This window comes from Magallana gigas, chromosome 8 (assembly GCF_963853765.1).
Source record: "Magallana gigas chromosome 8, xbMagGiga1.1, whole genome shotgun sequence".
In the NCBI taxonomy this organism is placed as follows: domain Eukaryota; kingdom Metazoa; phylum Mollusca; class Bivalvia; order Ostreida; family Ostreidae; genus Magallana; species Magallana gigas.
Window position 1 is genome coordinate 4,861,939 of NC_088860.1, and position 10,589 is coordinate 4,872,527.

A 10,589-nucleotide genomic window follows, 5' to 3' on the forward strand; every position below is an offset into this window, starting at 1 on the left:
ACTTCAAAGCTGACGTTGGTTAAGTGTCGTCTTACTCTTTAAAACTCCCCTGAGAAATAAAAGTATGCGAAGTATACTGTTTTATTTACTTAACAAGTTGCTGTCCTTTAAAAAAGGACTGCAATACGTGGACCATTTGCATGTGTTTCCAACGAGAACGTGAAAGCCTTAAAATTATCACAGATTCCACCGACTCTAGCCCCTGCTTTTAACCACTAAATTTGTACGTTGTATTACGTATATACATGTATATGTATAGTTGACTTTTAATCCCAGAATTTAAAGGGTTCATACTTCTAAAATCATTTGATCTATGATAATGAAGATTGCATGTATAGTATCTGGCATTCGGCGAATTCTACTATTTGCGAACACATTACGCTTCACTCTACTTTGTTAACTACGTTATGCAGTGACAGATATACTATAAATGTGTAAATCAATTTCATATTTTGATGCATTTTTCATGAGAATTAAACTTTTATACAGTGACATAATTATTCAATCATCTATTATACACAGTCACATAATTATTTAATCATACTTAAATGCTTTAAATAATTTTAATCGGGAAGTACTCTAGCCTCGCCAAAAGTAAAGTTACTAGTATAGTAAGCTACATGTGTATTCAAAAAACAACAAAACATTGCAAATTATGCTATTTGATGCATGTTGTAGTTTCGGCATAACATTACCTTATTTCATAATACTGACAATTTATATCGCAATTTTACAATTACAGCGCCTTTGAACTTATATGTGCATATTGCATGGAATCCCGATCCCGATTCAGATAAACCTGTGCTAGCCTGGTTCCCTGAGCTACCATTACGCACAGGAACCAGGCTAGCTCATGCGCAGGCTGAATTTTCCCCATTGCATGATGTTCTTAAAATTACACATCTTAAAAGCTTTTCAAAGGTTTTACTTTGATTCTCGGGAGAACGTGATGTTGGAACGTGAGGTTGGAAACCATTGGTACTATGAATTGTGGGTCAAAATTTACTGACTCCGAAAAAATATATCGGATCAATGTGTAAACGTTTGTGACGTCACACGATTATTTTTGATTGAAAGTGTACTGAGGTGAACTTTAGAGGTAACATTGACTGTATGTCGCTTACATCGTTATTGTTTTTACTGTCTAAATTTGTCTTGCTGATTCTCGTGAGAGTGTGAAGTGATAAAAATTGCCATGATTACAGGGAACTAATGGGACGATTAAAACGATGCATTACTGGTCCGATTTACTGACGCCAAAAAAATCCGTTGAATGAATGTGCAACTATAGTCCGAATTTTCTATTCACACACGCCTTGCCGGTAGAGCTCGCTTCGCGCCGGCGCTGCGCGCCGGCGAGCTGCGCTCGCTATTAACTAGTGGATGAACGTAGTTTGAACTCAAATGTATTTATGATTATCGAAATATCAAACGAAAAGTAGTGGAAGCAAAAACTCGGGACAGAGTATAATAAAATATTTTGATAAACACAAACCGTTAGGTTTTTTTTAATGTAAATTTTATCATTCCTTTACCTTTTAATAATGATCATAAAAATCAGTAAACAATAAATTGTGTGTCTGTGTTATTTCTCATTTTGTTCCTTGCTGTTACCTGTATTTTAATTATTTTCCTCGGTGACATCAATTTTGTTTTTAATATTATTTTTTAATTTTTGTACGCCATATAAGCGTTGTAGATATGTGCCCTCACCTTTTTTTAGTATGTAATATCCAATATTATTGAAAGGTTTGACCATATATGCAACTATTACAAAATTTTGATACATGTAGATATTTTAACAGTTTATTTTTTTTCTTTTATTTATTCATTACAGAATGACGTGGCTGCACGTAGATCTAATAATGATTGGACTTTCCTTTTTTTTTTTTAAATTTTTGTCACCTACCTAACGTATGCATATATGATTGGATCAATATGACAGTAAATTTAGCATGGAACTTGCATGTGTATTTACTAAGCAAAAACATTATCAAAACAAAACTAATCAGCCAAAGAGTCACCGTTATTCGGTTAACACTGATTCTGAGTTCTTCCTACACGTTACATCCAGTACAGATGCTTGATCCACCTCTAAATGTATCGCGAGATCACTGTGACGTCATACTTAACTTTCTTTTGCGCTCGACAGTTTTCGTAAATTGTCGGACAAATTCGGGGAAGGAAATGACGTCATATGTCAACAAAAGTTCAGATAGGTACAGTTTTTTTACGTAAGCATATGTGTAGTTTACTTTAAGCTAATGTTTTTAAAAGGATTTTTTATTGTAAAATGAAAATGATGTATGCGATTTAGAGGTAAGAATTTTCCGTAGAAACGCTTCCTGTTCCACCATGTTGCTATGCACCGCAAAGGATTATTGGGATATGTAACGTTAGAACTTTTTCACGCGGGTCCACAAAATTTTTTTTGAACATTATGCAGATTTCAACTCGAATTTCCTCCGTTCGTACACGTTGTCTATGGAGCTCGCTACGCGAGCGGCGCTTCGCGCCGCCTCGCTGCGCTCGCTATCAGATTTGATGATAGCATGGCCCTCATGTCCTGCTCACATCCAGCATGCAAGACCTCAGCTCGATCGACTTAATTGTTAAGAAAACACAATCACACTGCGTACACATTTATAATTTTATTGACAATTAATATAATTTCATGATAATTTTTAGTTTAACGACCTTCTTAAAATATGATAATGGAATCGATTATTTCACAGTATTAAATTAAATACTTTAATGATTTATTTAATAGCTATGAAATAAAAAAAAAGATAGTAAAAAAGACTCCAAGTATTTCGATTATAATCTCTGTCAAAATCTGGTTAAATAACATCATTAAATATAAAGAAACATGCAATTTATTTGTCATTCGGGCAGATAACTCCCGCTTGTATACGATACTTTTCCATCGATAATTTTACCGTGGCGGGGACAGGTAGATGATGAGTTTACCGTGATGGGAACGCAGTATACCTGTTTCACCTGGCCGATCACCTCGATGTGTTTATACCGTGACGGGGCGCGGGAAACACGGGATCCGCGTTGCCTGTACTGTATGTCATATATCAGTTACACATTGAACTCTGCATGATTCTTAGGTGGAGTAGTACTTAAGAAACCAACTTGTATGAATTTACTATTCCCGGAGAAAGTGAATGGACCATATTTTCCCGGAATTAAGGAGGCCGATTCGGGTTTTTTTGCGGAAAAACTACAATAGCATAACTCTTTATTTTTTAACCATATGTAATTTAAACCAACTCTAGTTTATTTGCGAAGGTTCATGAAAATCGACCGTCTGGTTCTCTTTAGGGACCATCTCAAAATAGAGGTACATTTACTATAGGAATATATAGGAAACTGTCATTTTCCGCACATCAAAGCAGTTTAAAAAAATACTACAATAGCTTTTTTTCTCAAATTGTTATATATGATTAGCAATATCATTTCCTACCTTATATGTAAAAAACACAAAATTCTACCGTCTGGTTTTTAGTGGGGGCCATCTCAAAATATTATAATGCACCAAATTTTGCTATATATTTGGATCATCACGAATGATGATTGGTATAATGGATTCATTCCAAAAGTGAGGAAAATGTCCTCGAGGATAGCATCATTCTGTATATAAAATTTCAACAGCGTACAATTTTTACTTTTTCTTTTATGTTATTTCTTATAACGTACTCCCACAAAGCTTCATTTTATCATAACGTCATAAAAGCGCAGTGGCAATGCTCCCCTACCGCACAACGTAAAAATCGTGTTAAAAATAAAAATTTCCTTTAAAAATCTAAATATTTTTATCTGTATTTTGTTTATTGTGTTCAATTTTATAAATTATATCGAAAAAAAAATCATAAGAAGTATAAATCAACTGTATTATATTACAATGCGCAAAAACATGCGCAATGCAAACTAAAGTCGGCCTCCTCAAATATTAAAGTATGTGACGACATAGCTCATATATGCGGTATTAAGCACATCTATGGAACGCCATGGCTGCCTTATGTTAGGTGATTTTTTTATATGCTGTAGGTCAATTATTATATGCTGTGGTTCTATAGCTGTGGTTCTATAATTATATACTGTGGGTCTATTATTATATGCTGTGGTTCTATAGCTGTGGTTCTATAATTATATGCTGTGGTTTTATAATTATATGCTGTGGGTCTATTATTATATGCTGTGGGTTCATAATTATATGCTGTAGGTTCATAATTATATACTGTGGTTCAGTTATTATATGCTCTGGGTTCATAATTATATGCTGGTATACGAAAAATTTACACAGGCGCTCTTATTATAAATGTTCCCAAACAAAATGGCGGCAGATTCCACAGGGTTGATAGGAAAGGTATTGGAGGATTTAAACTTACATCTGTTTCACGACAGGTTCAGGGCTGAAAAAATAACCACAGATATTGTATGTAAATTATCTGCACACGAATTCCAAACTTTGGGGATCTCAAATACAAGGGATATGATGAGATTAAGAAACGAGTGTGTGAAATATAGAACTTAAAAGCCAAAAAAGGTATGGCCTCAGTGTGGTCCTCCGATGTATGATATTCCAAAAACAGTATATAATAGAAATGTTCCTTGAAAATGGATGCACAATTACTTACATTTTAAACCTTCTCTCAGTGTCAAAAAGAACGATTTACAGAAGAATGGCACAGTATGGAGCTAATACAGCTGAAACAGTACTGCAGTGTTTTTTGTCAGGCGTGGAACAATATGGTTTACCAAATCGGGTTAGATCAGATAAAGGTATGGAAAATATTTCTGTGGCTGACTACATGTTGTCCAAAAAAGGTCATGGGAGTATGCTTACTGGTAAAAGCACACACAATCAACGCATTGAGAGACTTTGGAGAGACGTTTACGATGGGGTTCTTGTATATTTTTATAACTTATTTTATCATATGGAGGACCTTGGTATTCTGGACTCCCTCAACCCACTTCATTTAGCTGTTCCTTATTTTTTATTCTGTTCAGAAATCAACAGAAAGCTTGCATTTTGGAGTGATGCATGGGCTAGGCACAGACTGCGCACAGTAAAGTCAACCCCATTAATTTTATGGACTTCAGGGCAGTTACAAAATCCAGTTGGTATGGATGAACATGAAAATATGCAAAACTATGGAGTTGAGGGATTTGTAGATGAATTCATTGTTGAGGAAGGCAGGCCAATATTTGAATCCCTTTCCACAATGATCAGTCAAGAATGCCAAAATGCTTTAGAACAAGAATTTCACAGGGATTGTCAAAGTAATGGAATAGCTGATTTTTAAAGATGTTTGGATATTGTTGAAAGATACACTTAGAAACTGTGACAGCTCAGATATATACACGTACAATTACAAGATATTAAACATACCTACCAGTGTTTCACATCATTCACACATATATACATATATTGTTTTTATCTTGTTACCTGTCTTGCGTTTGGGCAAAATTACTAGAAAAAAAATTTAAAAAAATATTGTGTGGAACTAAGCTTCACATTTTGTACTGCATCACCTTTTCTATACATGTACGCAATGTTGAAAACACTATCTTTTATTTGTTTGAGGAACTGAAGTATAGATGTGCATTCAGCCTCGCCAAATGCCCGGAAATCCAACACAAATTCAATTTTGCGGGTGGGGATCCTACTCAATGTAGTGGTAATAGAGTACGTGCAATATTCTTATGCAATAGCAGTTTTATTTTATGCCACTGTCATCGAAGATTTGGGGGTACATAGTTTTTGCCCTTTCCGTCCATCGGTCTGTCTGTTTGTCCGCAAAAACTTTAAAATTGCACATAACTTTTGAGTGGGTTGGGCTCTGGCTTTCATATTTTACAAAAGTATCCTTTATGACAAGGCCTTTTTTGCTAACACCAAATTTGACCTTGAAGTTTAATCAACTTTTACAAACATTTTCACACTTTAACCTTGGCCATAACTTTTGAAAATTGGTGCTAAGGCTTTCATACTTCACAAATGTATTCATTCTGACAAGACCTTTGACTCACTTTTCAAAAACTTGAACCTTGGTCATAACTTTTGAACATTTAGCACTAGGGCTTTCATATTTCATAGATCACGCTTCCACGTCGTCACTAGTGATGCTGTTGCTATCTTTGCTCAGCCAATCAGAATCGCGGAATATTTGTCGGCCATTACCTCCGACAATAAACATCATGTCCGATGATGTCGGAGGTTAGCATTTGTTAAAATTTCTATTATGGTGAAGACCTGTGCGTGGGGACGATGCAACAGCGATACCAGGCGTCCTGAGAGAATACAGGGAGTGCATTTTATTCCATTTCCCAAGCCCAAAACGCAGAAAGACAGATGTCTGAGATGGATTAAGGCATGTGGGAGACCACACTACCAGCTAAATGAGAGCAGAATAAATCGACACACGTTTGTGTGTACAAAGGTGAATATTACATTTTCTCGGTAAAAGAAATAATGTAAAATTTCATATGTCTTAAAACGCCATACATGCCAAGAAGTCAGTATGATAAATGAGAGAGAGAGAGAGAGAGAGAGAGAGAGAGAGAGAGAGAATGTGTATATGATCATATCCGTTCCCCGTTCCTTAGATTAAAATTGTAATATAGTAGAAAAAACACTCATAAGATTGTCATGTAAGTCCCCTTCCGTAAAATAAAACCAGAATGGCCAAACAAATCTGACAAGCAGATAAAATAAGTAGGAATATTCAAGATGAATACTTGTACATTAAACTTGTCAACAGATTCCAAGTTTCTTATTTGATCAACATATTTTTGTCTACAAGTATAATGATCATGGTATGATAATTATTTATCAAAACCATCCATGATCGTTTGTTCACTGTCTTCAGTGTATGTATGATCATAAAATAAATTATGACTGAGAATTCTATTTTAGCATTTTGTGGATCCCAGTGGTCCCACTGAGGAATATCCAGATCCAATACCTTCTGATGGTTCAAACATTAGAAAAAGCAGACGTCATTGGAGAGAACGAAGCGGGTTGGTCTTATTTTTTTTTTCAAAGAGAATACCATCACACAATTGGTTATATATTTTTTTCTTGTTATTATAGTCTGTCCCAAGTTATTGCTTCCATCACTTTTTGATGATTTTTAATGAAAATAAACATACCTGTCAATTAAGTACAAATTCAGATTGATTAAAAGGAAAAAATCCAAGATTTCGCGCATAATTCTTCATTGATATACATAATCTGTTTTTACCTGGAGAATCTCACAAGAACGAAAACAAATTTCTTATTTATAATGGAAAATGTTGACAACTTTTCTTCATTTGGAAGTACTTGTGACACCTCGCACAATTTTTTAACGTTATCATATGAGATACTTTTATATGTTCTGCAGTGCAAAATCCCTGTAGACTTTTTATTTTGGGCTGTGTATTGAAACCTTAAGCAATAGAGAGGGCGATTCAAAACAGCTAGGGGATCTGGATTTTTTTCACTCTAGTTAATGGATGTACACATGTACTTTGGGCAGAGAGGTATTTATGATTTTCGAAATATTACGCAAAAAGTGGTGGAAGCTGAAACTTGGGACAGAGTATAATAATCTTATCCCATTTAATTTGATATGAATACTACATGTACTTCCTTTATAATGAATGAAATTTTAATTTGTAAATTTATGATAGATTTTAAAACAATACTGAAGTTAAACAATTATTCATAATTAAACATTTTATTTACAGGCCATACCATAATATTCAACAAAATTCACATACAACAACTGCAAGTGATACATGTACAACCTCGCCTAAAGAATGTATTGATGAGATTGGGGAGTCGTCATTGGATAGGGGGCCAACTCCAGCTGAAAATTGTTTTGAGGGGCTATCATTACTTGCAGATAATATGCTTCTTTAAGAAGGAAACAGCAAAGAATTTATAAAAGAAAGACAGCTTTAGAAGCATGTCTGTCATGAATGAAACATCAGGGAAAATTCGTTCAACAAGCATGTCCTTTGTTGTGTAGACTATAAATTCACACCATGGTGCACCAGACACAAGTAATTGTCCCTGTACTTGAACATAATGATCATGATTCCTATTTATTGATATCAGACCATTTTCCTCTTTTAGCATGAAATTTTTTATCTGAGAACAAGCTTCAGAAATTGACAAATCTCTGGCCAAATATGGACATTTAATTTCAAAAATCCCACACTCTCCATTTTCACACAGTTTACCATCAGGAGTTGCAGCAAGAAATGGGAATGCATTATTGATAATCAGTCCACAATCATGAAGGTGTGCATTTTGGACTGATTTGAGTTTTGCTAATTTCTCCCTGGCCAGTTTTTCCCTACTTAATCCATATTCTGTAGCTGCAGATTTTGTCGATGATTTACTTTGAAAAAGGGAGTTTAACAGCAAATCATTTGGTTGTTTCTTCCTTTTTACAACTCGATGCATCTGTGATGCTGTGATGCGGTTTGCCCGATATTTAAACCAGACGGGATTTTCATATTGGTTCCTTGTTGTTTTTTCTATGTCTTCTGGATTAGAGGGGATCAGTTCTTCTGTTAGTAATTCCTTGTACCATGGGGGGAGTTTCACAACTGATGTCTGTGGAAAGGTAGTATTTCCACAATACACTAACACTCCATCATTCACTCGTATGCCCTTTGATTTTGACTGAAATTAATTAGGCACCAATTTTGAACATGTTGAAAATAATTTTTTTAACAATTGGTTTTAATCAAGTTCGCATCAGTAATTATATTGTTTGTACATGTGTTTATTAATAAAGAAATATATCAATGCAATGGAAACTTTCAAGTTTGCATCTAATATAAAATCATTATAGAATACATGAATAGGTATTTAAGTGGCAAATTTTATTTGTATCTTAATGCTATTAAACATTTAATTTGGTCCACAGATTCATGTCAGATAGACCATCTAATGCAGAAAAAGCTACAAGAGACAGAGGAAAAACTTCATCATCAGACAGTTCTTAACCAGCATTTAAACTTACAATTATCAACCGTTCGAAATCAACCAGAAGTTCAAATTGAAGGCCTCAATATTGAGAAAATTATTCAGCAAGAGAAGAAAATCACTGGTTTATTTTTCTACTACACTAACCTTAAACATTCAACTTTTGTAACTTTGTACAACATTTTAACTGAACAACAAATGCCAGTTTTCCCAAAGAAAAGGAAAGATGTAAAGACTATGAAACCAGAAACTCAACTACTATTAACTCTGATGCGACTTCGCCATAACTTTGGATTGAAAGACCTAGCTGCTAGGTTTTTGATATCAACTCAGTCTGTGAGTGAAATATTTTCTGCGTGGATTGAACATATGTATTTGATCCTTGGATCCATACCAATATGGCCACACAGAAATGACATAATTCGAAATATGCCTTCGCAATTCAGAGTAGAATTTCCTGACACTGTAGCCATTATTGATTGCACAGAACTTAAGACCCAAAAACCGTCATCGTTAAAATTACAGTCACAGATGTACTCTGATTATAAGTCAGCAACAACCCTGAAAGGACTGGTAGCATGTGACCCCATGGGCAACATAATTTTTGTAAGTGAGCTGTTTACAGGATCAATGTCTGATGTAGAAATTACAGCAAAGAGTGGGTTTTATAAACTCTTGGAGCAGCTCATTTTAACAGGATATATTCATCATGGAGATTCTATTATGGCCGACAAAGGTTTCACGATATCTGGTGAACTTCAGAATGTTGGATTGCATCTAAACTTGCCATCTTTTGTGAATTCGGGTATTCAAATGTGTCAGGCAGATGTAGAAATTACACAAAAAATTGCAGCCCATCGTATTCATGTTGAAAGGGCAATTAGGAAAATAAGAACCTTCAAAATATTGTCTGGTTGCATTCCTACTAGTCTGTTTGGATCAATTAATAAAATCTGGACCGTTTGTGTACTACTAACTCTGTGGCAGAATCCGGTGTTGAAAAATAAGTGATTTTTTTTGCTTAATAAAAAACATGTATTTGATATGTACAATCTTGATTCTTGAATTGAACATGAATGTATTGAATATATATGGTTACATACATGTATGTCTTATGTTGATTCTTTCTGTTGGATGATTATGTGTGAGCAGTGTATTGTATTACACACCTGATAGCTGAGAGCTGACCCAAGCTTCACATCACCAAATTCACTTTTTATTGTTGGTACATGTATTGTATTCAACTTTGATATTGGTAGTCCATCCAATGACTTCAGCATTTGATGTGATCGTTCTGTCAACTCGGGTACTCTATTGTTATATTAATTCAGATGTGATTGAATCAGGCGATGATTTTTACAACAGAATTAATAAAATTTACAATTTATCAGATAATTCATATACCTGGATTTAATTTCTTTTGGAAGAACTGGAACTTTTTTGTGAGTTTCCTTAGCTTTAACAACCAACACTTCATTTATTGAAACAGGCTGTATTTTATTTCCTCTTGGTATATTCCATTGCTGGGGAAGGCTTGTACAAGATTGCTCGGTGGGGACATCCTTAAGACCAAGAACTTTGAACTGTTGTATAC

General features: G+C 34.7%; 2 protein-coding genes across 2 annotated transcripts; one reads left to right on the forward strand and one right to left on the reverse strand.

Annotated features, from left to right (window-relative positions):
• The first annotated feature begins 6,119 nt into the window (after positions 1–6,119).
• Positions 6,120–10,099, forward strand: LOC117693018 (uncharacterized). The gene is made up of 4 exons (XM_066068582.1): positions 6,120–6,452; positions 6,929–7,032; positions 7,744–7,898; positions 8,934–10,099. The coding sequence occupies exons 1-4, from the start codon at positions 6,255–6,257 to the stop codon at positions 10,004–10,006; spliced, it is 1,530 nt and encodes a 509-aa protein (XP_065924654.1). The 5' UTR covers positions 6,120–6,254; the 3' UTR covers positions 10,007–10,099.
• LOC105346078 (uncharacterized) lies at positions 7,892–10,297 on the reverse strand. The gene is made up of 2 exons (XM_066068583.1): positions 10,165–10,297; positions 7,892–8,689 (listed from the first exon to the last, which is right to left on the reverse strand). Exons 1-2 carry the CDS (start codon positions 10,273–10,275, stop codon positions 7,892–7,894), a joined length of 909 nt encoding a protein of 302 aa, XP_065924655.1. The 5' UTR covers positions 10,276–10,297.
• Between the last annotated feature and the right edge of the window lie 292 nt (positions 10,298–10,589).

Coding starts and splice junctions, on each gene's coding strand:
- LOC117693018 (XM_066068582.1), top strand. CDS start 6,255: ATGGTGAAGACCTGTGCGTGGGGACGATGCAACAGCGATACCAGGCGT. Junction 7,033..7,743: donor CATTGGAGAGAACGAAGCGG/GTTGGTCTTATT, acceptor TTTTATTTACAG/GCCATACCATAATATTCAAC. Junction 7,899..8,933: donor TGAGGGGCTATCATTACTTG/CAGATAATATGC, acceptor TAATTTGGTCCA/CAGATTCATGTCAGATAGAC.
- LOC105346078 (XM_066068583.1), bottom strand. CDS start 10,275: ATGCTGAAGTCATTGGATGGACTACCAATATCAAAGTTGAATACAATA. Junction 8,690..10,164: donor GGTCAGCTCTCAGCTATCAG/GTGTGTAATACA, acceptor AATTAATTTCAG/TCAAAATCAAAGGGCATACG.